Source organism: Protopterus annectens, chromosome 9.part0 (genome assembly GCF_019279795.1).
Source record: "Protopterus annectens isolate FY-2018-M chromosome 9.part0, PAN1.0, whole genome shotgun sequence".
NCBI lineage: Eukaryota > Metazoa > Chordata > Ceratodontiformes > Protopteridae > Protopterus > Protopterus annectens.
Window position 1 is genome coordinate 1,764,025,415 of NC_056743.1, and position 27,861 is coordinate 1,764,053,275.

Here is a 27,861-nt window from a genome sequence, read left to right on the forward strand (position 1 = left end):
GCCACGCCCTTCTTTTTCCATGGACATAGCCAATAGGCCTATCCTACCCAGTCCACTGAGCCCACAGATACAGGACAGATGGAAGGATATTGACATTGAGCAGGAAAGTGTGGCTACTCCGGCTTCAGTGCTTGTTGAGTCTGGACATAGCCAAAGTGTTGGTGAGGTGCCATGCAGGAGGGTTAATAGGGGTGCTCAGCGGAGGCCTGCTGTCCCTCCCCCAACAGTTGTAGGTGTCTCTTTCCGTGTCACACAATGTATGTTTAGGACCATCATGGAGGCACAGGCAAGTTCAGAAAGACACACCAGACAAATGCTCAGGTTTGTGGATGTGGCACAATCTGACATTCGTGACTGCCTCCATCATGTTGCCAATTCCTGGATCAGATGAATGACATGTTGGAATGAGGGGTGTCTGTGAGGGACTGAGGGGTGTCTGTCATGGAATGAACACTGTATGTAATGAAACATCTTTTGGGAGGGGAACGGCATCCTCATGGGCCTAAGTCAGTCTCAACATCTGCTGATAGCCAACATGGCTATTCCCAATCATGATCGTGTAGTAGCAGTACTTCTGCTCGTCCATCGGGGAGTGTGCTGTCCACACCCAGACATTGCAGGCCATGGGGTCATGGTCTTGGTTCACATCGGTCATGCTAAAGTAGCAGCACTCCATCTGACCTTGGCTGTGGAGGTGCTACTGGAACTCCTGGCAGAGCTAGTTCTCATGGTCAGAGGTGACAACTATGAACTGCAACCTCTACCATGCAAGGTTCACACTTGTCCAACATACCAAGACAAAGAGCTAGCACTGAGCTTGGCTGTGTTAATGCAGACTCTCACACACCACTTTCACATGGAGGACCCCTACAGACACACACAAAGCCTGCCTGATTCGCTTTCTCTCTCACACAAACTCACCAACCTTTTGTGTCAGCGTAGGCCTCCTGCCCCACCCCGGCACCCTGTGCAAGTGATGATAACTGTGCCATATCCCTGTTTATTCTCTCTTAGATTCAGGGATACAAAAGCTTTGTGACTGATGCATAGAGTGCATAGCTACATTAGTGCCTAATATATCTGCATTTGTGTTGTTGAACTCATAATGATACCTGTCAGTTATATTTGCCTTGCCAAATGATTCAGTGGATAGCATTATCATGATAGTACTTTCTAGTGTATTCTCTTCTAAGGGTTGCGAAGTCAGGAACTGCAATGTGTGTCATTACCTTATAAGCTTTCTCTTTAATGCTTTCCAGTACATACACATGGTGTACTTTATGAGACATGCCATCACATTCAGATCTCAGGATTGCATGACAGCACTGTATTCAAACAACTCAGAGCAATAATACAGTATAATGCTCTCTTTTGCAGAAACCACACCAGACACATGCAGCAGTTGGACAGGCCACAGGGCTTCCTCATCAAGATAACACAGGACGTACTAACTATGGCATGATGTATGTGGGCAGATTAAAAGATATGCCACTGTCATCTGCCTGGTATTGCATTACACTGTAACTGTTATTCTAAGCCTATTACTTTTGGTTTAAGCACTTGGGCTTCAGGCCAGTTGTCTTGCATTACGATGATTTGTAGTTTACACTCTGGTGGAAGGACATCAGAGCTTCTGCAATTCTGACCTGGGAATTGCTGTTTGAATGAATATTGTTCATAGGTTCATATGTAAATGCTAGGCTAGCTGCCCTTGTGGGCCATTTTAAGCCTAGTTAATTTTCCTTTCAAAGGTATGACTCAAACCCTGTACCTTGTGTCTGTAAGGTAAACACCTTAACCATTATACTAATTTCTCTTTGCTATGGTTTAAGTACTTGGTCTTCAAACCAGTTATTTTACATTAGGACGGTTTATGGTGTAGACTCTTGTGGCAAGGGAGGATAGCCTACATCCTTCTAAGTTGGGAATCGCTGGTGGAAGGCTTATTGTGTCTCTTATTCTGAAATGTCTTAGTTCTGGTTTAAGCACTTGGGTTCCAGACCACTTATTTCACACAAGGAAGGTTTGTTGTCTATACTCTTGCTGGAATATTCTACTGAATTGCTGCTTTATTTAAACTGTCTGTTCTTCTGTTGTGATAGCAATTTTCTGCACTTTGGATTTCTAGTACTTATGCATTTTATAGCATTGGCTTGATTCAGTCTTGCTGAATCTAGACTGTTTGGTATCACTGGAGCACTAAAACCAGCCCTGTTGCATTGTGGCAGACCTCTGCAGCCAAGAACCCATCTAAGTTGGGGATTGCTGAAATAAGGCTCACCATTGGCCTTTCCCTTTGTTTACTTGTTTAAAATAGTTTAACTTCACTTGTATTCCAGTGTTGTATTTTGGTTATTTTAGTCAGTTTACCTTAACTGCTCAGAGCTTGCACTACTGCCCTGCGAGCAACTCAGTTGTGTATTGTGAAACATTGACACATTTTTGTAACCCTAGCCCCCATAGAAAAGAATAGACAGATTTTATTAGTCTTACACCAAACCCTGGGCCATCTTGCCCACTCCCCACTAGTTACTACAGTATATACCTTGCATAATGGATGTACAGTTTCCCATCATTTCTCCAGGTAGCCTGATTTACATGGGCATCCAGAGGCAACAGATCACTTGCCTCATGTATACTGATAACCTGTTACAGCTAACACAAACTAATATAACATGTGAGAGCTGTATCTATACTATGAATTTAGAATCAATTCTCTCACATAACAAACCAGATATCAAATATGTCAGCACACACAATTCACCTCTTCCACATACGCTTACAACACGTAAACCCACATACTCAGAGGTACTCATTAGAAACCTAACTAAAGATCGGAGACCTCCCAAACACAAACCTACTGCAAATAGTGCAGACCCAACAAAATACACTACACTACACATAATAATACACACACCAGTGTCTCAGTCAATAAACCCCTTAGGCAAAACACCTCCAAACCAAATGTTTTGCTCCTAAGTGATTTCATAGTGAGACACACCTACCCCCTCATCAGGCTGGACAAGGACAAGGTCATAGTCAGCTGCCTGTCAGGTGTCATGGTCCATCAGATCATGCATGCACTCAAGTCTCTCAACAGCAACTACCATTATGACTTTGTTACAGTCCATGTTGCAGTAAATGGCTGGAGATGTAACTCGCTGTACTATATGAAGGTACTTGCCTTCCCCATAGTGGTCTAGGCAATGTCAGAACAACTAAAGTCCCATCGTAAAAGAATCACATGCAGACAAAATGAAGGTTATGTTGCTTAATGCAAGAAGTGTAAATCAGAAACTGCACTCATTAGAAGAACTCCTTACTTTGGAAGATGCCCATGTATGTGCAGTCACACAAACATGATTCAAGGCCACAGAGAGCTCCCTGGCCATGCAAGGGTACAACGCCTTCCACATGTTCACACATCAAAACAAGCATGAAAGAACCAAAGGAGGAGGTGAATATATCTTCATTAAAGACAAATACACTGCAAGACTGGTCAAAGAGTATGAGTCTGTAGCACTATTCTAAGTCCAACTACCTGTATGAAACAACCCTTTCATATCATGGTTAGCTACAAGTCCCCAGCCATGAACCAGGAGTACCACTCTGCCTACTTGGACCTAATTTAGCCACTCACTAGACAGCCAAACATCCTGGTCATGTGTGATTTCAACTATCCTTTCATCGATTTGGTGTCATATATGTCCACAAACACACTCACCTTAAGGTTCATAGACTTTGTTAGTACACATGCTGTATAATCGTCTGTACCCCCAAAGGGGACTTGAATGTCTTAATCTTAATACTGACCAACATACTGGTTCTCTGCACTGTCTACTGTGTGCCCCCCCCCCGGTAAGGTCAAATCCCATTTCAGTCTCATTCACATTCACAATCATACCCAACACCCCCTCAAGAGAAGAAAGGATGAAACATTTATCCAAAGCAAACTATAGGATCCTAACCAATGCCATAAAGAGTTGCAAACCCCCTGCTACCACTGTCATCAATGACTGCTTTACAGAGGTGTACACAAATAGCATGTATAAACAGCTATACAAATGTACAGAGTCAGCTGAATGAGAATGGATCAAAACAAGTTCCTCACAGAAAGCAAGCCACCCTGGTGGGCATTAAGCATACATAGGTTATACAATACATGGAAGAAAGTAATGTCTAAGAACAAGAGGAAACTGACTCAGCAGAGGAAGGACACCCTCCACAGCTTGAACAAGGAAATTAGTTATCTTGAAACATCCTCTAAAGCCACGTACAAACCTAAAGTGGCATCCCTAGCTAAAGATAATCAGGAGGCATTCTTTAGCTACATCAGAAATTTAAACATGAAGGTCCAGCTTTGTGACAAACTAGTAGTGGATGGTGCCACTCAAACTGACCCTGAGGACATCACCAATCTGCTACCAGACAGTTTGGGGCAAACTTCACCACCCCTGTCCTCATGAGCCATACCACAAAGCATACCTGTCACCAGTCCTCTAACTAGTAACCTCCTATGAACTTAAGGTGATGTCTGCCTAGGGTCCAGGCTACTTTCTGATTCTGCCCTGGTGGGATGGTTGCATATATCAATAATCTGATATAGCTGATTATATCAGCTTTATCTGTTGAGCATATGGTGATAACAGTGTCACGCTTGCTTGTGTAAAAGGATCTCTGTAATGTCAAGTAACATCTGTCACAGACACACACGCAGTTGACTGCAGTGAGAGCAGAACCCGTAACTATTTAAGTACATAGACTACAAAACACAGTACTAGACACAAGTGCCATGGCACGTCTGACTTTTATATGTCTGCAGGTCAACTTATAGTGGATGACATCAGCAGGCCATGTGGAAGACAAGAGGTTGGGAGGGCTGCATGAAATGGATGTTTAGACTTCTGCAAGTATGAAAAGGCTTGCAAGCCATGCCATTGAAAAACTAACTATAGGATAGCACATCTACTCTACTGAGAAGAGACACACACCCAGTTAACTGTAGAGAGAACAGAGCCCCACATCTATCTAAGTATACAGACTATAGAACTCAGTACTTTATGCAAGCACCATGGCACAAGTCTGCCTTTTAGATGTCTGCAGGTGAACTTATTGTATATGAGTCAGTAGCCTAACTGTAGAGTATGTCCTAGGTGTGTAGAAGCCTACCTGAGTAAAAACACAAGTACCCTTATTGAGCATAGTTGGATATTTGAGTTTATCAGAGAAGGTTGCATGTTTGAGTTTATCAAAGAAGGTTGCGAGCACCACTGACTGGCCCTGTCCATGAGGGAGAACACAACATTATATATTACACTCTGTAGTGTGGTTGATGGATATGTGTAAAAAATACTGGGTTGTATTGTTTGGGGGGGATTGGACAACACATGTATGTATTGTGAATATATGATGTATACTGAGAATGTGCCCAGAAAAACTGATCATATATAAAGAAGATAAGCTGAATTTAAACTGTCCCTCCAGAGAGAGTGGTGACAGCAATGTAATCATGTTGTATAGCCAATTGGACCAAATCAAGTGTGTCAAATAGACACATTTGTGACATGGAGAGCTATGTATGGGACAATTTATTTTTTGGGACAGGTGCCCATTTTTATTTTTTTGAGAGAGAGAGGAATGCTGGGGAAAGGATATAGGTATGGCTAGGTCAGGTAAGTTGGGAAGGTGAGGAAGCAATTGCTGACAGACAGGATATACAAGGCAAGACACAGGGATGGTGCAGAGTACAAAAGTTGGGTGAACACCATGGTTGGGGTAAGGGTGTGGACCTCACAAACCCACGGAAATCAAGCTGAATAACAGTGAGAATCGAGCCCTCACCCAGTGGACAGTCATCACTGTCACCTCAGTGTCTGACATCTGCATCTCCTTGTGGTAATCAGTACAATGATGGAGAGCAGTGTCTCCATCCAGTGTAGCTGGCTGCCCACATGGTGGTGCACAATCCTACGCATCATCCCCGGCCATTCTTCTTGAGTAATAAAATCACCCCTTCTGCCACTGGTCCTAAAGGGTACCACAGGCTTGTCCTCCAGAGCAGAAGTACCTGAGGGGCCATGTAGTGCAGGGGCAGCACAAGGGGTGCTACCATACTGCAGCTCAGACATGCTGAGCCTTGGTGCCATGCCCAGTGGAGTAGGGACAGGTGGATCCCATGGGTGAGGCCTACCCTGCTGTGCTGTGGTGGGGAAAAAAACAACCCAAAAAAAAACAAAAGAGAAAATAAGGGTCGGGGTGAGAGATTACACAAGTTGTCTTATTTGCTTGTTTAGGCTGAGGAGGGTGGTCTTCCAGTTCTGGGTTCTCACTTTTGTATTTGTAAACAGCTTTTTTGCTTACTGTACCTAATAATGACAGACTTGTGTCTGTCCAGGACAAGATAACAGTGTCCCACAGGCTGCAATAAAAGTCTCACTGTAAAGTCCGGCAACAGCTCACACACCCACACAAATATGCACACACACACACACACACACACACACACACACACACACACACACACACACACACACACACACACACACACATTTGGCTGCAGTGAGAATAGAACTCCTACCTATCTAAGTACACAGACTACTGAACACAATATTTAATGATGCAAGCGTTGCAGCTCAAGGCTAACTGGGAGTTTGTCAGACAGCAGTGTCTGTTGAGGACAAGATAACAGTGCTCCACATACTGCTGTAAAAGGCTCACTGTAAAGTCCAGCAACAGCTCACACACACACACACACACACACACACACACACACACACACACACACACACACACCATCCAAAGCCCATGACAAACACACACACACACACACGCACACACACACACACACACACACAAACACGCACGCACACACACACACACACACACACACACACACACACACACACTAATCCTCCCACCCCATTTGGCTGAAGTGAGAATACAACCCCTACCTATCTAAGTATACAGACTACTGAGCATAATAGTTAATGTTAGCGCCACAGCTTAAGGCTGACTTGGAGTTTGTCAGACAGCAGTGTCTGTTGAGGAAAAGATAACAGTGTCCCACATGCAGCTATAAAAGGTTCACTGTAAAGACACACACACATACATGCATACACACACACACACACACACACACACACACACACACACACACACACACACACACACCAACCCCATTTGTTGTCTGTAGCGAGAATAGAACCCCTGCCTATCTAAGTACACAGACTACAAAACACAGTACTTAACACAAGCGCTATGGCTCAAGGCTGACTTGGAGTGTGTCAGACAACACTTTATAGATGATGACATCAGCAGTGTCTGTTGAGGACAAGATAACCATGTCCCACAGGCTGCTTTAAAGGGCTTACTGTAAAGTCAAGCAACAGATCACAAACACACTACTCCCTCCCCATTTGACTGCAGTGAAAATAGAAAACATCTACCTCTGTAAGTACACAGTCTAGAGAACACAGTAAAATGAACCACACAAAATCAGCATTGCACTTTATTGAACATACACAAAATTACTTAACACTTTCACCTAGTGTCTATTAGGGCTTCTTCAAAGTCAAACCACAAAAGCAAAACCTCTTATTTTTATATCACAGTTCTACATAGTCCAATTTCCTACCAATTAATTAATTCATAAATGCAATGCAATCAAACTATACTTAAAAACATTTTTTCTTTTATATAACAAATAACAAATAAGAAACATAAAATGTGATACTCCTTTAAAATTGATATCATAATAAATAATGCACAATATAACAATAAATAAGGAAATAAGTAAATAATAGACATACACTAAACTGATGTTAAATTATCAAAGCTCTTTGTTTAAGTATAGAAGCTATTGAAATTCCATCATACAAACCCAGCTCATGCTTTGCATTAAGCCTAAATTGCCACTTGGTTTCCCCTAATAGAAACCTCCAAATCCACATTCCCCCACTTTCATTGTATTCCACAGTGTCTATTATAAAAAATACAAATCTTTTAAAATTCTTACATAATGTGCTATGCAAATACAATGCACTACTTGTCTTTTTATTCTTTATGTCCCTCACATTTTCCATAACTCTGATTCTCACGCTACTGATGGTCTCCCCCACATAGAATCCAGTGCATACTGTGCATGTTGCCACATAAACTACTTTTGTGGTGCTACAATTACATCTCCCTGGACATCTCAAAGATCTCTCATCCCCTTCTATTGTAACATAGGGACCTCCATTAATAAACCTACAAGCTTTACAAGTTCCACACTTATAGGTTCATAGGTGTGTACTAGGCTAATGGCCCTGGAGCCTTTACAAGCCTAGCCCATAGGGTTAACCTGACATTGTGCCACCCGACCTTAGTTCCCAGTGCCTCTGTCAAGTAGAGCCACTGGAGTGATCCCCGGGGTGAATTCTCTATTTCCCATCCACTCATCAAGATTTCTCTTGAAAAGGGCCAGTGAGATGCTCTGTTTGACATGTATGGGAAGTGCATTCCATAGCATGGGCAGTCTCTGGGTTATGAATCTGTCCCTCCAGCACATTCTGTTGATTGTAATAATGAAGTTGAGGTCTTTGGAGTGTGTGGTGCAGAGGGATTGGGATTTCTTTAGATGTAGCATTTCTAACAGAGCTGGGTCAAACATGGCTTTGTAAGTCAAGCAGAGATCGCCTCAAAGTAGGCGATATGAGACAGAGAATAGTTGGAGTTTTTTGAGTCTGTCCATATAGGACAAGTGTTTAAGGCCTAGAATCCTCTCTGTGAGGTACTTTTGTGTTCTCTCCAGTTGTTGCAGGTGTCTAGTGAGGAATATGCCAAATGGGGCATTGTATTCGATGAGTGGCCTAATGACAGAAGAGTAGAGGCAGACAATGATCTCTTTCTTCCTGGATGAAAAACCCTTAGTAATGAGATTTGCCACATAGAAGGACTTTCTGACCACAGTGGCAATGTGGTGGTTGAAAGAGAGGTTGCTGTCAACTTGTGTTCCCAGATCTCTTAAAACTCCTTTTGTGTTCAGTGGACTACCATCGATGTGGTAATTCATGAGAACTGGGTTTTTCCCAAAGGGGATGACGACACATTTTTTGGGATTGAGCTTAAGGCCATGGTTTTGACACCAGTCGGTCTCAGCGAGGCCTTTCTGTAGGATGTCACCATCACTTGGGGAGTTAATAATTGCTCCCAATTTGCAATTGTCTGTGAACTCTGTCAGCCAGAGTCCCTTTGTGTTGGCCTGGACTTCAGAGAAGTAAATACTAAACAGGAGAAGTCCTAGGACTGAACCCTGTGGTACTCACTTGTGACTTGTCAGGAGTCTGACTTGGAGTCAGCTACTATCAAACTGTGGTTTCTATCTGTGAGCCAGTTTGCAACCCACCTAGTGATATATGGGTTGATGCCTAGCTTACTGAGTTTTTCTATGATACCTGAGTGGGAAAGGCCTTGGCCAGATCAAAGTAGGCTGCGTGAACCATCGTGTCTTCATCCACAGGTCTGGTGACTGACTCAAAGAAGTGGACTAAGTTGAGCAGGCATAATTGACCCTTCACAAAACCAAACTGTGTGGGATCCAGAGTTTGGAGATTCCCTATATCCTTGTTTATTAGGTCCATGATGATGTGTACCATAGCTTTGCATATCAGACTCATCAGGCTAATGGGGCGATAGTTCCCAGGGTCAGTACTCACTCCTCATTTGTGGAGAGGGATGACTGTAACAGTGCACCATTCTGAAGGGACAAAGCCTGAGGTGAGGCTGTGATTGAACATGGCACACAGGTGAAGTGCCAGTTCACTCTGTAGTTCATGTAGAACACAGCCAGGGATATTGTCAGGACCCACAAACGCTGTATTACTGGCCTTGGACAGTGCTGTTTTAACCTGTGCAGCAGTAATGCTGGGTGCCTGGCAATCACTGTTAATGTGATAGGTCCTTTGGGAGGGGAGAGAGGGGTACAGTTGGCACTGAATTTGCTGGCCAGTATATTGGCAATATCTGTTGGCTCGGTATAGGAGGTACCATTGTGCAGTAGCTCAGAGCAAATCTGGGTATTACCTTGGAGATTCTCTACATAATGATAGAAAGCCTTGTGGTTGTCTTTACTATCTGCTGCAATTCTGTTTTCATAGCTAGCTTTAGAGGATTTGATGAGGGATCTCAACTTTTTGTTGAGGCTGATAAGGGAGTTTTTCCACTCTTGGGACTTCACCTTATTCTGCAAAAGTTTCTTCCTCCTGTAGAGATTGTTTATGACAGGGGACCACCAGATTGGCTTCTTATTTTTGAAGGACAGCATCTTGGTTTTATTGGGTATGCCGAGATTCATGCATTTGTGTACATGTTCGTATAGTGCATTGTTGTGTGATTCGGTGGTCATGCAACTATTCTCCATTTGCATGGGTACTGAGAAGTTAGCCACCTCTGTTTTATGGAGCCCAAAGTTAGCTTAGGAGAAGTTTTTCATGGTGGTTACCTTTGCGGAGGGAGGGTGTGGATTTCCAGGGTGATTAGTTTCTGGTCGGATCTAACCAGGGAGGAATTGACTATTGGTATAGAGCAATGGTCGCCCATGTTAGTAATGACTAGGTCAAGGATGTTGCTACTTCTGGTGGGGGTAAAAAATGAGCTGGTCCAGGGCATTGAAATTAATGAATTCCTGGAAACATTGGGGAGGTGTATTTAACACATGAGTAGTTTTCCCAGTTAATGGAGGGGTAGTCAAAGTCGCCTGGTATGAGAGTGTTAGGTTGGACCTAATATTCTCCAAGTAGCTTAGGAACATGGAGTGTAAATCTTGGGACATGGTTGGGGACGTATAGCAGGCTACTACCTGAATCGCTGTCTTACCCAATGTTAGCTGCACCTGAAGTATCTCTGATGCATTACGTTGGGCTACCAGTCTGAAGGTGTGCGCATCCCTTATGAATATGGAAACACCACTGCCTTTGGAGCTTTGGTTCAAATTCTGGGGCCGAAAGGTGTGGAATGAGTTATAGCCTGGTAGTGCAGGGGTGCTTTCTGCTGCCTTGAAACAGGTCTCTGTTACAGCACAAATGTTGATGTTCTCCATTTTAAGGAGTGCTTTGAGTGAGTGCATTTTGAAATTTAGACTTCTAGCGTTGAGCATCATGACCCTCAGACTGCATTTGTTTGTAGCTGTTATGGTGGTAATTTGTTTTTTCGCACACCACCTAAAAAAGGCACTATAAGGGTGGCAAGAGCCTTGGCCAGTATCCGGAAGCCCAGGGATGACAAAGCATTGAGGTCTGTTAATCATGTCATCACAGGCAGACAGACAATGGATCCCCTTAGAATGACACTAGAAACTTAACCAATTGTTGAAATCAATCATTTTCTGCTTGTACTGTATCATTCTGGGTGATATTAGGATGCTGATCAGGGCTAGGATCATACTCGCCTTGGCTACATAATAAGAGAGCTCCTCCATGTCTCTTTTCATGTAGTCCAGGGAGGTACGTCTCAGGTCATTCACACCCACATGTACAATGACAGAGTCATATTTGTACCTGTTGTTGAGGGACATGAGTGCATGCATTATGTGGCGGATCCTGGCACCTGACAGGCAGCTGACTGTTACTTTCTCCTTATTCAACCTAGTGAGTGTGACATCAGTGTGCCGCACTATCGAGTCACCAATGACTAGCATGTTGGGCATGCTGTTTTGCCTTAGGGGCTTTGGTTGAGTGGCACACTTTTTAGGGAGTTATGTGTCTCATGATTAGTGTTGTGTTGTGGTGGTCAAGTGCATTTCTGCCTTGGAGGTCTCTGCTGTTTGGATAGATTTTTATTGAGAGCCTCCACAAAGGTGGGTGTGTGGTTTGTGTTTTTATGTGAAGGCAGTGCTGATGTGTGTTCTGGACAGCTATGTGTTCCATGTGGTGTGGTGCAAGTGTTGACCTTCTCTTCTTGACCAGCTATTCCGTTCTTGGCTAGAGAGTGAGTGGCTTCCAATTTGGATATATAAGTGCATCACTCTCAAGTCTGAGTGTTGGGAGGTAAGAGAAGAGGGTTGTCTGTGTACATGAGGCAGTTGCTACATTGTCTCAGGATGCCCAAGTTCACCAGGTTAATAGGGGAAAGCACAGGGAACTGACCTTTAGACATGCCTGGAGGAGTGGGCATTACTAATAAGTACTGGAGCTATTTCCTTGTAGAATGTTTAGTGCTGGTAGCACTTTTGTGTGGTACAATAATTGCTACAAGAAGTCTGGTAAAGTGCTAGACTAATAAGCTAGTAAGAGTGCAGTAGAGGAGAGAACTAGCAGATCTAAGGGAAAAGTTGAAGAGCAGACTTTGGCACCGCTCAGAAGCTTACAAACAAGTCTGGATACAGCAAATCAGTATCTGGACTAGACTAGTTACAGGAAAGGCGGGAAACAAGTGCAAACATGGGCTTTTAAACCAGAAAGTTGAAAGAGATGGAAAGAATGCCCAAATGGCCAATAAACTACAATTTCTTGGTCAGAAACCACTCCTCTTGTGGTAGATAGGCTACCTAGTCCTTACTATTCACACTGACAAGCTAGAAGGCTTTCCTCTGACACAGAAAGGCTTGGGGGGGCTCAGAAGCTTACAAACAGTCCTGGATACAGCAAATCTGAATCTGGACTAGACTAGTTATAGGAAAGGTGGGAAACAAGTGCAAATGCAGGATTTTAAATCAGAAAGTTGAAATAGATGGAAAAAAACTGGCCAAAAGGCCAATGGACTACAATGTCTGGGCCAGAAACCACTCCTCTTGTGGTAGATAGGCTACCTAGTGCTTACCACTCCCATTGATAAGCTAGAATGCTTCCCTCCAACACAGAAAGGCTTGTAGGGCACAGAAGCTTACAAACAGTCCTGGATAAAGAAAATCTGTATCTGGACTAGACTAGTTACAGGAAACCTGGGAAACAAGCACAAATGCGAGCTTTTAAACCAGAAAGTAGAAAGAGATGGAACAACTGCCCAAATGCCTAATAAACTACAATTTCTGGACCAGAAACCACTCTTGTGTTAGATAGGCTACCTAGTGCTTACCACTCCCACTGATAAGGTAGAAGGCTTCCCTCCAACAGAGAAAAGCTTAGGGGGCTCAGAAGCTTACAAACAGTCCTGGATACAGCAATTATGCATCTGGACTAGACTAGTTACAGGAAAGGTGGGAAACAAGTACAAATGCATGCTTTTAAACCAGAAAGTTGAAAGAGATGGAAAAACTGTCCAAACAGCCAATAAACTACAATTTCTGGGCCATAAACCACTCTTGTGGTAGATAGGCTACCTAGTGCTTACCACTTCCACTGAGAAGCTAGAATGCTTCCCTCCAACACAGAAAGGCCTGGGGGGCTCAGAAGCTTACAAATGGTCCTGGATACAGCAATTCTGTATCTGGACTAGACTAGTTACAGGAAAGGTGGGAAACAAGTGCAAATGTGGGCTTTTAAACCAGAAAGTTGAAAGAGATGGAAAAACTGTCCAAACAAACAATAAACTACAATTTCTGAGCCACAAACCACTCTAGTGGTAGATAGGCTACCTAGTGCTTACCACTCCCACTGATAAACTAGAAGGCTTCCCTCCAACACAGAAAGGCATGGGGGGGCTCAGTAGCTTATGAACAGTCCTGGATAGAGCAAATCTGTATCTGGACTAGACTAGTTACAGGAAAGCTGGGAAACAAGCTTAGAATTTTTTTTTTGTAAAGTGGAATGAGAGAAAGGAGAAACAGAAGATAATCCAAGGTTAAGGACCTAAGCGGCTTGCCTTTCTGAAATGTTCTCTCTGTATTAGGTAGAATAAGCTAGTGACACTAGACTGGGATAGAGCTGGGATACAGCTGAACAAATGGGACTGGTAGGAGTGTCTGAAGTCAAAATATGATCTCACTGTACTCAGTTAAGTGAGCAAATGAGATAGACCTAGGAGGAGTGTCCAAACACAAATTTATAGGAGGGGCGGGCAATTCCAAAGCCACCGAGATTAATACCAAAACAAGAACAGGGAGGGAGGGCGGGGAAACTAACTGCAGACAGAGAGAGACCACAGTATTCTATTAAACTTGAACATTTCAGATTGATAAAATTTATTTGTACTGTTCTCACTAGACTCAAAAACGTTCTTTAAGTTCTTTTCCCTTCTATAACCCATTTTAGGTTTTGACCCTAGTTTATTTTTCAAAATAGTATCAAAATTCCGGTCCCAAGTTTTTAAAATAATATTTACCATGTGGGGTGGATCTTCATTGTATTGCATAACCATTACGGCATTACCAAAAGAACTCTCAGATTTATCTTGAATTAAGCATGAGGTCTTCTTCTTTCTTTCTTTCTTTTGATATTTATTTAACATTTAACAACAAACCAACCTTTACTTTATTTTTTAAACATTCCTATTAACGTGTACATGTCTTGTCTAAAGTCTTCTTCTTCACTCACCAATCTACTATGCCTGACCATTTGCCCCTTGACCACACTCCTTTTCTGATGGGGAGGATGACAACTCTGGTAGTGTAAAAGCATGTTAGAATAAGTGTCTTTTCTATGAATTGGTCAACCTAGGTTTTAATATATCATAAACGGAAAATATGTAGAAAACAAATCAAAGTACAACTGTATACTTCAATCATCATAACCACAGCCATACTCTTAGCAACATAAAGATCAGACTGAACCCTACTGTGAGAGGGTCAAAAACAAAAACTTAAAATGTATACATAGTATTCTAAAACTATATTAAAAGTATATTAAATAGATTTTAGAAGATATTTTGAAGGATAGAATTGTTGAGGAAAAAGATATTATTAAATATTAATTATAATTATTATACATTGATGACCCCATTTGTATTTTCCATTCCTTACATTATTTTTCCATTATATATTTAAATAATTAAATAAAAGTTTAAGGTAATAATGTAATTAGATGATTTTTTTTCTAAGATAATGTATATAAGGATGTACATGTTATGCAAAATCTGACATACATATTATCTATTAAATATGAAATTAATATGAGGGTCAAATTTTTTTTGAAAATTGAGTAGTCAAAACTAAAATAACATTATATAAATAGGAAGAATTTATAAAAGAATTATTAATCTAGAGCAAAACCCATAAAATTAATATTTAAAAAATGTTTTAAAATCTAAAATTTTGCTTTGTGGGTTTTTGGGTTTATTTATGAAGATTAAAAATAAATGTTAGAAGATGGATGAGATCTTTTCATGTTTAGGGTGATGTAATTGTAACTTAAAGAATATTATATAGTAGGCAACATGCACACATGCACAATATGCACTGAGAATTGTAGGAGAGGGAGAGAGAGTCAACATGAACAATGACAATTGGAATATAAAATAAAAGGTGGACCATGCATTGAGCATGTAACATACATGTTTGCATGTGAAAGATCTTGTAGAATAGAAAAGACAAGCAAAGATTGGATTACAAAGATAAAGTTTTTATGTAAGAAGTTGCTCTTGGTAAGTGACAAAAGGGGCAACAAAGTGCAAAGCAAAGCATTGTATGAATGATAAAAGGACATGAGCAATAATAAATAAAAAGGCAATAGAGATTTAGATATTTTTTATTTATATGTTTGTTAGTGTTATTTACTTACTGACTTATTTATATTGTTTACTGATTACATTTTATATTAGCATTAATTTAATTTTATTATTTTTTTTTATTTTTATTTATTGTTTATTTTTATAAAAAAAAAAAACATTAGTTTGAAAAATTTATTGCATTTTATTATTATTTAATATTTTATAATTGGACTATGTAGAACTGTGATATAAAAAATTAGTTTGAGGATATAAGAAGTATAAGGGGTAGAATTGAAAGGAAATTATTTGTGTTAAAAAAGGATCAATAAAAGTGCAACACCAATTTTATCACTGGTGTGGTCCATTTTATTATTTTATTTTATTATTTTTATTGTTTATCTTTGGCTCTAGCTTTTGCTATAGTATTTAGTACTTAAAGCACTTACTAGCACTACTTTTGATTTTTTGTTTTTTGACAGGACTGCAGGTGTATAGTAGAATGCATGAACAGGCCAACAGGAGCACAAGAAGAGTTGGGAGGCCTGCATAGGTATATTATCATAGTGTCATCTGAGACTAGTACTAGCTAGCTAGGCTGTAGTTGCCTAATAGCCTTAGCTGTGTTAACAATAGCTGTGGTACCCCTGAAGAGAGCACTTTTTTCTGCAGTACCATTGGCCAGAGTACCATTGGGTGGCGCACACAGCAGTATATATAACAACAATTTGTATTGTGGTTGATATATGTGTGTAGAAAATGTAGAAAATGGTTCTGGGTGGTGTGGGTTTTTGTTTGGGTTGTGGGGGGAAATGGATGGATGTATTATAAATATATGACATATAGTTATATCATGCCCTTAATTTGTAATGTTTTTACATGTATTTTTATCTCATACAAAGGAACTGGACAATAAAGACCAATATTAAAATATATATACAATTCCATAGTGCAACAAACATTGGATTTGCACGATGGTTAACAAGGTGTCCCCACATGTGAGACAGACCCATTGAATGTACCTGTTTTCTATTTTTGGGTTTCTGCTTTCTAGGCAATCTTGTTTTTCCCTGTTTCCACAATGTTGCGCATCCCTCAAACAAGATAAGCTTAGCCAAACCATTTTTCTGGATTGAACCCTCACACCAATACAGCTTCAGAAAACAGGGGTGATGCCTTAGTCCTCCTTGCCGCACAAACAGCTTTGCATCAACAAAATGAAGTCATCCTTCACACAACCAACATGGTGCTAAACTGAGGCCATGCAGGGAACATCAATTACTAATGGACAAATGTAAGTAAAATAAGTGTCTGGTGTCACATGTTAAGGTACTTTCTGTACAAATCCACCACTATTTACTTGCTTACTGTACCAAGTTAGAAAATACAATGATATGCCATAATAGTATTAAAGAATACACCCTAGGTTCAGGACTTAAATGCAGCAGTTGACACACCTTTAGTTCAGGTATGACTGTCTGATGCAAGCAGTACACAGCTATTACATGGGAAGGTAAAGATTGTGTGATTTGCCTGGCATCAACTTTACTATATGTATGTGAACAGGAGAAACAGAGGTAAAGGAACCGTGACTTCAGAAGCCCAAATACATGCTCTATGATGTTTCTAGTTTGAGTATGTGCCTCAATGTGGCATGCTTCTGTGGGCATGTGTGCACTTCTGATGGGTGTCATCAGCCATGGTTCCAGGGAGTAGCCAGCATCCCCCAATAAATGGCCCTGTGCGATGCCCACCTAGTAAACATCTGGTACAGCTGTGATGTGTGTCATATATGGGAGTCATGACAACTGCCAGGTTTGCCAGCACACACATTCAAGATAATTCCCTGGGCATTACACATTACTTGGCAGTTGATGGAGTGGTATGCCTTGTGGTTAAAGTAGATTTTACCCTGCTCCCCAGGTGGTGCCTTAGTGTGTACATGACTGCAATCTATGGCACCCAGTACTTCAGGGTAGTGCACTATACAGTAAACAGTTCCATATTGCTGGCCCTCTCTTCAGAACTATGGGGGAATAATATATGACAACTGGCATGTATGAACATAGCATCCAGAAATGGGTGGAGTGCCCTGGAGGCTGATGCCTCTGACACAACCATCATGCCCCCAGTTGGTCTTTGAAAGGTACCAGTGGCTAATTTTCTAAGGGATACACAGACCTTAGTTTCCAGTGGAATGGGTTCCCCTCAGTTGCCTCTGGCTCTGAGTTGACAACTGCAGAGCTCCCAGAGTTCTTGTAATGTGTCCCTGTCCACCTGTAGTGCTCTACAATCTCCAGCTCATGTAGCAACTGGAACATTACCTTGGGCCTGAACACTCTTCTTCTCAGCCTAGGCCTATTGTCAGCAGCACCAGCATCACTGGCTTCAGCCTCCAGCACATACAGATCTAGAATAGCTGCAGAAGCCCCTAGTACTGTGTTAGTTAAAATTTCCTTGTCTCTACTCCAATGGTATTGAAGGATAAAGGAAAAAACAGAATTCAGGCTACATAAATACTTTATACATTGTTGAACAGCTCTACAGTGTTGGATTGTTAATTAACATGCAATTCACCTGCTTATGTTATAACTAGCATCTATTAAACACACCTGTTGCTTGCTTATTAGTGCACTATGGTCACCTCCGTGCATCTCCATGTACCTCTGTACACCTTTGCATAAATAATGTAAGCATAGGCAAAATTGATATTTCCTCTGTTCTCATAATATCAGGGAAACATGTACCATAAAAAGTGACAGAAAGGTTGCACACCCTGTAGTCGAACACAGCATCATCTATATTCCAGCACTAACACATACGTGTCCTAACACAGGATATATAACAACTCAGAGAAACCTGACATTCATTCCTCTGTTTCTCGTGGTTGCACTAAGTGCCATATCATGCAAACAATAGAAAATGAAATAAATTAATAAATAAAGCAGATGCCACACATTTTAACAACTAACTAATGGGGATGACACAGAACTTGGGAATTGTGCACTGCTGACATGAGCTTTCACCCTTCCCAGCTCTACATTCTCACCTCTGCAAGTGTAACCTGACACATCCCCCTGATGTCAGCATTCACTGTTGCCATGCATAAAACATGAACACTGTGGAAGTGTCTACATGAAGTGAACATCCCTACACTCTTTTTTGAGATTCAACAATTCTAATGAGTTTTGACCTCATTTGCATTTTCGCAGTGCTGACAGCCTGGAATCTATATGGTTAGTAACCATGTAGGCAGAGAAACTGCACAGAAGCTCAATGCTGCAACAGAGGAATACATGTTTTAATAAAATGGGACTGTAATCCATCAATTATATCCTACAAATGCTTACATTACAGTATAATACTCTTGTTTTATGGAGGTTTATACATTTTAGTAGCCTGTATTACTTACAAGTATATTCTTCATTTGGAGATAGAGTAGTGAAGCTGCATTTATGTCTTGGCATTTACAAAGGAATCATTATGATTGTTACATTGATTTTCTAATGTACACCCTGTGTAATTAGGTGAGAATATGTGGGGTGTTACATGTTAAGGAAAGTTATATACAAATGTAAGAGCCTTTACTTGCTCTTGTAGACTTCTTTCCGTGGCTGTTTTCGGAATGTTTTGGAATACACGGCCAACACAAACATGGTGTCTACACAGTTGCTTTAGAGGTTGTTGAATCACTCCACTGTATTGATTTGCTTCATTAGCATAAAATTATGCTACTTGTGCTGTAATTTGCTTGCCATGAAAGTTTCCGTGTTTGCACGTGAGTGCACACCACTGCACTGAGTTTACTGAATCTAAAACTTTTTGCATTTGTCTGCGCAGCCTGATGTGCACACAGTCAAAATTATCATGTTGGCTTTATTGAATCCCCCTATGTATTTCAGCTGGGACTCATCAATGTATAAAACAGATGGCTAGTTTAGCTGTAGCCATGTTTCATGGTGTGACCGCTTATTAGATATATTGATGTTCATAGTAGGAAATTAGAGTTGTGTAGATCCTGGGTTCAAGTAAATAACAGCTGAGAGTGTAAGTAGTATATTAGGAAATGTGTGCACTTTACTCTAGTTTGTAAATATGGGCTTAAATGGAGAATGATTGGTTAGGGCTTGCATGACTGTGGGAAGGATTTTTTTCTTGATGTAGGGAGAATACATTGTGAAAGACAACTACCAAATAAGGGTAGTGGTAATTGAAATGGTGATCAGTGTTTTCAGGAGCATTGGTAGTAAACAAATGATAGTTACTGTTGTGACATCCATAGTATGTAGTAAGGAGTAGTTTTCTTAACTGAAAATTTAGAATACTTAGGACGTTGCGTCGCAGTTGTTAATATTGTAAATGTTAAAATGACCTTTCTGTGTTTCTTTAGGAGCTGTATCATTTTATTAGGTTCTTTAAGAGGGTAGAGGATATGTATCAAACCTGGGGCGGAACCAGTAGTGTAAAGTCAAAAGATCAGGGAAGAGCAGAGAATGGAGGTGAGAGGGAAGTGAAGCAGACAGACCACCTTTCCTAGCAAGAGCCACTCAGTCAGTCTACATATGTGCAGAGGAGATAGACTTGCAGAGTAGCACAGCAGTGAAAAACTGACATGTCATTTATGTAAACTGTTAACCTATAAAAACAACTGTGTCCTGTTCCAGTGCTGTTTATTTACTGCAAAAAAAAGCTGATGCCCAGCAAGGCAAGTCAAATGGGTCCGATTTCAGAAGCAGGAATATAAAACTACTCAAAGATGAGAATGATATGAATAAAAATAACAACATAGCAGGGCAGTCAAGTTACATGATTATACCAGCAGATGAGATCATAGGATCATAGCAGGTTACTAGACTAATGGCCCCAGGGGCCTTACAAGCGTAGCCAAATTCAAACCATGTTCCCTAAGGTGTCTGGTTCAAGCAGACACTAAAATCAGCACCTATTGCCCTGTCCAACAGGATCACAAGTGGAACCCCCAGGGTGAATTTCTGGTTACCCATCCAGTCATCCATATTATGGTTAAATAGGGTCAATGAGGGGCTTTGTTTAACATGAATAGGAAGCTTGTTCCAAAGGTGGGGCAACCTTTGTGAGACAAATCTGTCTCTCCAGCAAGTTCTGTTGATATCACATACCAGGTTAAGGTCCTTTGAGTGAGTGACTCATGTGTCATTTGACTTGCAAATGTGCAGCATTTCCATCAAAGCTGGGTTAGAGATTGCTCTTGAGCAGTCTGTATGGCACAGAGTAAAGTGACAATGATTTCAGTCTGTTCACATAAGACAGATCTTGAAGACCCTGAATTTTCTTTGTAAGGAACCTTTGTGGTATCTCTAATTTCTGCAGATGTTTGAAAAGGAACATACCAATGGGAGCATTGTACTCTATTACTGGCCTAATGAGTGAAGAGTACATGGGGGTTGTAACCACTTTTTACTGGAGGCAATGCCCTTACTTATGAGATGAGCCTTATAAAATGCCCTTCTTACCACAGTGGAGACATGGTAATCAAAGTTAAGGTTGCTGTCAACCTGTGTGCCCAGATCTCTCACTATTGACTGTATGCTTAGGGTATTGCTATTGATGTAGCAGTTTGCAGGAACATCACCCTTGCTGAATTGTTTAATAATGCATTTTTTACATTAAGTTTAAGACCATGTCTTTCGCACTAGTCATTAATCCACGTAAGACCTTCTTGCAGGATGTTGACCTCACTAGGGGTGTCAATGATGGATCCCAGTTTGCAGTCATCAGCAAACTTTGTCAACCACAGTCCTTTAGTTTTAGTCTGCACTTCAGACAAGTGGATTCTGAATAGTGCGGGTTCCAGAATGGATCCCTGTGGAACACCACTGTTTATGGGTCTGCTGGAGGAGGTGGGGTTCCCTATTTTGACTGTATGAGTTCTATCAGTGAGCCAGTTTGCAACCCACCTGACAATATATGGGTTAATACCGAGCTAGGTGAAGTTATCAATGATGCCTGAGTGGGGGATTGTGTCAAAGGCCTTGGCTAAGTCTAGGTAGGCCATATGCACAGATTTGCCCTCATCTAGGGCTTTGGTGACTGTCTCGAAGAAGTTCACCAAGTTTAACAAGCATGATTTCCTTTTTACAAAGCCAAAATGTGTGGGGTCAAGCATTTGGAGATTTCCTATATCTTTGTTAATAAGGTCCATGATGATTTGTTCCATGGCCTTGCAGATAAGGCTGGTCAGGCTAATGGGTCTATAGCTGCCAGGGTCTGTAGATGCGCCCCCTTTGTGCAAAGAGATGATGGTAGCTGTTTTCCATTCCACTGGGACAAAGCAAGTGCTTAGGCTGTGATTGAAAAGCGTGCTCAATGGTGATGCTAATTCCTGTTTTAACCCATTCAGAACACAGCCTGGGATGTTGTCTAGTAACACAGAGGCTGTTTTTAGCCTTGGAGAGGGCATTTAAGACCTGCTCCTCGGACATACTTGGAGGGGTCAGGTGTTTGGGATGCTTTGGGGTATATGTGGCAGGGACAGGGGCCTGAACCTGTCAGCCAGCAGGTTTGCTATATCCACAGGTTCTATATATGTAGTACCATTAAGTACGAGTTCAGCGCATATCTGGGTCTTACCTTTGAGGTTATGAATGTAACTAAAGAACACCTTGTGGTTATCCTTAGTTATGGAAGCTAATCTGGATTCATAGTTAGCATTGCAAGACTTCACTAGGAGTCTTATTTGCTTGTTTAAGTTGAGGAGTGAGTATTTCCAGTTTTGAGACCATTCCTTCCTGCTCTTAGACAGCAATTTCATTCTCCTGTTGTATAGCCTATTAATGGCAGTTGTCCACCAGGCAGGTTTGTTTTTCCTTGAAGATCTTGCCTTGGTTCTATCAGGTATGGCAGAGTCAATACAATTGTACAGGTGCTTGCATAAAGCACTGGTGTATAACTCAGCATAGGTGTCCAGTCCATCACTGGAGGGAGGGGCTATGAAGCTATTTATGCCATCATGTAAGAGGGTGTAATTAGCCTTGGAGATGTTTTTTAGTGTAGTTGTTGCCACACACTGGGGGTGATGCAGTGGTTTCCCATGTTGGAGAGCACAAGTTCCAGGATGTTTGAGCCCCTTGTGAGTGTGTCAACCAGCTGGTCCAAGGCATTGGAGTTGATGAAGTCCAGGAACCTTTGGGCAAGTGAGTTAAAACATGTACAATTTACCCAGTCTATGGATGGGTAATTAAAGTCACCCAAAACCAGGGTGTTTGGTTGTATCTTGATTGACTCAGGTAGATACAAGTAGGCTGAGTGGATGTCCTGATTCATGGAGGGGGTCCTATACTGGCATGACCTGAAGAGGGGTCTTACCTACAGTCAATTGCACCTGAAGTAATTCAAGGGACTCATGCTGTTTTACCAGTCTAGAGGTGTTGTTGTTTGTCATTCAGCTTTTTCCCGGTAAGGAGTCGCCACAGCGGAACATCGATCCATTAATGATTAGCAGTAGATTTTTATGAAATGCTGAGGTGCAAGCTCGACGCCCAACCTTCAACGAAGGCATGCCCATGTATGCACGCATGTCTTTTGAACACTGCCCAACCACGGGGAGGACATGCAGACGCCACACAGAAGGCACTCCCAAGCCAAGCAGAGAATCGAACGGGAGAACCTCTTGCTGTGAGGTAACAACTCTACCGGCGTACCACCGCGGCACTTATATCTTTAATCAATATTGATACACCACCTCCTTTAGTTCTCATGTCTTCAGTTTTTGATCTGAATGTGTAGAAGGAAATGTAACCTGGCATAGCTGGAGTGCTCTCCTCAGCCTTAAACCAGGTCTCAGTGACTGCACAAATGTGAGCATCTTCCAAGGTGAGGACTGCTTCCAATGAGTGCAGTTTCTGGTTTAGACTACTAGCATTTAGCAGCATAACCTTGAGGTTGTATTAGAGGGTATTATTACATCTGCAATTTTGTTCTTGTGACATTACCTAAAAATGCACTATTGGGATGGCAAGATCCTTAGCCAGTGACCGAAATCCCAGGGGTAACAGATGAAGACCATCTCTGGCAAAGCATCGAGGTCTGTTGACCATGTCATCCCAGGCTAACAGATACTGGAAACCCTTTGAATGACACCAGAAACTAAGCCAAGTCAATTATTTTTTGTTTGTATTGAGGTATCATCCTAGGCAAAGGTAAAATGCTGCTTAAAGCTAAGGGCATACCTGCCTGAGACACATAATCCAAGAGCTTAGTCATGTCTCTCTTCATATAGTCCAGTGAGATACATCTCAATTCATTCACACCAACATAGACTGTGACAGAGTCATAACAGTGCCTGTTGGTGATAGACTTGAGCTCGTGTGTGATGTGGCAGGTCCTGGCACCTGACAGGCAGCTGACTGTGGCCTTTCCCTTATTCAACCTGGTGAGAGGGACATTTGTGTGTCTCACAGTTGAGATGCCTATGACTAAGATAGTTGTTTTTCTGTTATGCCTTAAGGGCTTGACTGGTAGGACACTGGTCTGTGTGATATATTATGTTTACTATGTTCTGCAGAGGATGTATTATGTGAAGCATGCTTGTGTTTGTGTTTTTGAGGTCTCTGATGTTTAGGTAAGCTTCTTGCAAGGATCCCCACATATGTAGGTTTATGTGTTGCTGGTTTGTGGTTTGGTAGGTGCTGGGGGTGAAGTGTGCATGCCAACAACCTGCTTAGTATCAGATGGACTGACTGGTGAGTGAGAGAGCCCTGATTCTAGGTTCTTGATATAGATGCATTTCTCATATAATGAATTTGTGTGGACTACAGGAGGTGGATTGTCAGTGCACGAGGCAATTGCTACATTGCCTCAGGATGCCCATGTCAACCAGGCTGAATGGAGAAACTATGGTAAATTGTCCATCCATAGGGCTAGGAAAGTTGATGTGGTCAGAAAACGGGTAGGACAGGAAGGAACACGTAAGGCGGAAGACAGGAGAAGTGGACAAAAAATATGAAGGGCTAGTGTGTAGGATCGGTGTTGGTACTTCAGGAGCTTTGCTGAATATATCATCTGTCAGTGAGGGGCAATCACAAGAACACACCGATGGAGCACCAGCAGAGTACTAAAGGAAAATTTGCAGGCAAAAGTGTTTGGGTCTATAACCACCAATGATGCCCACTATTGTACAGCAGTGTGTGATGCACAAACATGGTGCTATGTAGCAACCAACCACAAACTAATCTAAACATTAACCAATAAAAATGCAAAACTGAGCCCTATTTCAGCAACCTTCAATCAGATGGGTTCTAACTGCACACTCTTCTCATTAGGGTACAGGGGAACCCTCTCCAACAAAAGATGGCCTGGTTTAGTACTCAAGTTATACAGAGCTAGATTCAGCAGGTCTGAATCTAGTCTATGCTACAGCAAACAAAGTGCACCAATTTCAGAAAAAAAAGTTCAAATAAGCAGGCACAATAAGCCTTCAACCAGCAATTCCCAGCTCAGAAGGGCAGAAGCTACCCTCTCCTCCCACAAGAGTGTAGATCACAAACCTTCTTAATGTAAAATAACTGGCCTGAAGTCCAAGTGCTTAAACCAAAACTAAAACACTTGTAGAATAACATACACACTAATCCTTCAGCCAGCAATTCCCAAATTAGAAGGATGTAAGCTACCTCTCCTGCCACAAGAATGTAGCCCACAAACCTTTCTAATGTAAAACAACTGTCCTGAAGCCCAAGTGCTTAAACCAAAAAGCTTAGAATAACAGTTACAATTTAATCAGGCTACTAACAAGCAGTAATAAATTCAGCAGAATAAATACAATTAAACACTTTTAAGAACAAGCAGCAAAAACAAAATAAAGTAGGAAAAAGTGCCAATACAGTAAAAACAGCTGAATACAGTGCAATGTTTTTAGGTTACGTGGGAAGAGAGGAAACAGAAGATAATTAAGAGCTGAGGAACTAAGTGTGTGATTCTTTCCAAATGATCTCTGTACTCAGTAGAGTGAGCTGATGAGATGGGACTGGGAGGAGTGTCCAAAATCAGATTTATAGTAGGGGTGGGCAACTCAAAAGCCACCAAATTTAAGAACAGAACAACAGCTGGGCAGGTGTAGGGGAAAAATAAAATGCAGCCAGACATCAGCAATATTCAGCAGACAGGCCACCAAACAAACAAAAAAATGCAGCCAGAGATCAGCAATATTCAAGCAGAGTACAGCAAGCAGGCCACCAAACAATCACTTCAGCTAAATAGAGATATTTCTAACTAAAAGATCAATGCTGTTTCTCAGCTCCTCTCACTAATTAACTGATGATATTCACTGTTTGCAGGGGATTCTTTGCTAACCTTTTTTAAATGACCCTAGCCAAGACCTCTTAAAACTCCAACAGAACAGAAAACTTAAAACAAAACAAATGTAATACAAGAATAAGATACAAAATAGAAGTGATCAAACCTTAAATGAAAAGCTTCAGTTCAAAATAAAATGCAGCCAGACATCAGCAATATTCAAGCAGAGTACAGCAAGCCAAAAGGCACTCTGTAATGTCAGACATCAGTTCACACCCCTCCACTCAAGTTGGCTGCCTTGAGAATGGAAACCCTACCTAAGTACAGATATCAAAACTTAACTCACATGTCACTGCTCAAGGCTAATAAGGAAATGTATCTAGTGACCTTTCTTCACTGAGCAAGTGACAAATAATGAATTTTTACAGTATGCTAAGGGAATGCATACACTGACAAAGTGTTACCTAGTCAGTTAGAATAGAAGAACAGTAACTGCAGGCAAGCTCAACCTTAGGACACACTGTAGGGAGGGAGACCTTTTTTTTTTTTTTTTTTTTGTAAGGGTGCAGTGTCTGGATATCAGCTATGTGCCATGTTACTTGACTAGCTTTTCCCACCCCTAGTTTGTCACTACACTGCAGAGCATTGCTTTTAATAGTAGATGTCAAGGTTTGAAATCTGAAGTAAAGTGATTGCATACCTTTCAGAATCTAACAGTAAAGAGAAAATAGTTGAAAAGAAAAACTAAAAGTAGAATTATTTCAGGTCTGCTTACCTCAACTCATCTGTAAGTTGTCGCTGTTTGTAGAACCAGCTTATGATCTGAGGACTGGAGGTCAGAACATACCTGTTGCAACTGGCCTGCAGTTGTTTTATCTGAGCAAGGATTTCAAACTCCTAAAAAAAAAACATAAAATCAGGCTTATTGACATAAGTAAAATCTCATTAAACCATATAAAGCATTATCATAACAAAAATGGCATGTGAATTTAATTGCATATAGTGCCTTAGATTATCACACATGCAGTACAACACAATGGAATTAGTGCATAGTAGAAAACTTACTAATGCATTTAACTGGTGTTTGAAACCTATTCATGCCATATATATATACTCCTGAAGAAATGCTTAGGCCTTCTTTCTGCATATTTCTGTACTACCTTCCATATTCATGTTACTTCTGAGATTTGACTTAATTACCAGTATTGTTTCCAGTTAAGTAAGATTGGTAGGTTCTGCTTGTTTTTTGTACCCTGGAGTCAGTGTAACTTTGTTACTGCTTGTGGCCACTTTTTGTACAATTAAAACGGAATGCTTAGAGGAGGCTTCAACCTACTGTCCACTGCTGATCTCCATGGGCATTCAGTAGAAAACTATATTTACCTCACTACCCTGTGCCAGTATTTGTGGGATACAGGTGGCTAGAGTACAGGACACTTGAGTAAAGGACTAAATTTATTAAAGACAATGGAGCTGATAAAAGTGATTCCAAAGTATAGACATCCGCAGTGATTTGGGACCATGCAAAAACAGCAATATGTTAAATATGTATTTCATTCTGACACAGATTCAGGCCATTCAAGGTAAAAACTGGGTCTGCTCATGTCTGCATTTCTGCTATGAAGTTAGACTGCTGAATTATTTCTGAACGGAAAACTGCTACTTCAGCAAAATTTGTTCACATTATTTATTTCGGAGAAATGTTTTATTTAAAAGCAGTGAGCTTAAAAAAATCAAGATTTACTTCAAAGTCCATACATAATATCCACATCTAAATCTCTGGCCAAAGATTAATCTCTTAAAACACAGACTGAATGAATGTATATGATGTGTTTATATGTTGTAAGCTCTGCCGAAAATGAATCGTTTAAAACACACACTGCATGTATGTATAACACGTGTTTTCATATGATGTGTGTATATGTTGTAAGCTCTGCCGAAAATGAATCGTTTAAAACACACACTGCATGTATGTATAACACGTGTTTTCATATGATGTGTTTATATGTTGTAAGCTCTGCCAAAAATGAATCGTTT

The 27,861-nt window shown here is 41.1% G+C and overlaps 1 protein-coding gene across 1 annotated transcript in view; it reads right to left on the reverse strand.

The window, feature by feature from the left end:
- RGL3 (ral guanine nucleotide dissociation stimulator like 3) overlaps positions 1–27,861 on the reverse strand; it is a 958,134-nt gene that overhangs the window by 342,449 nt on the left and 587,824 nt on the right. Inside the window, exon 13 of the mRNA XM_044084617.1 lies at positions 26,600–26,721. Within this exon, the coding sequence (XP_043940552.1) occupies positions 26,600–26,721 (122 nt within the window). The remainder of the gene's footprint in view (positions 1–26,599; positions 26,722–27,861) is intronic.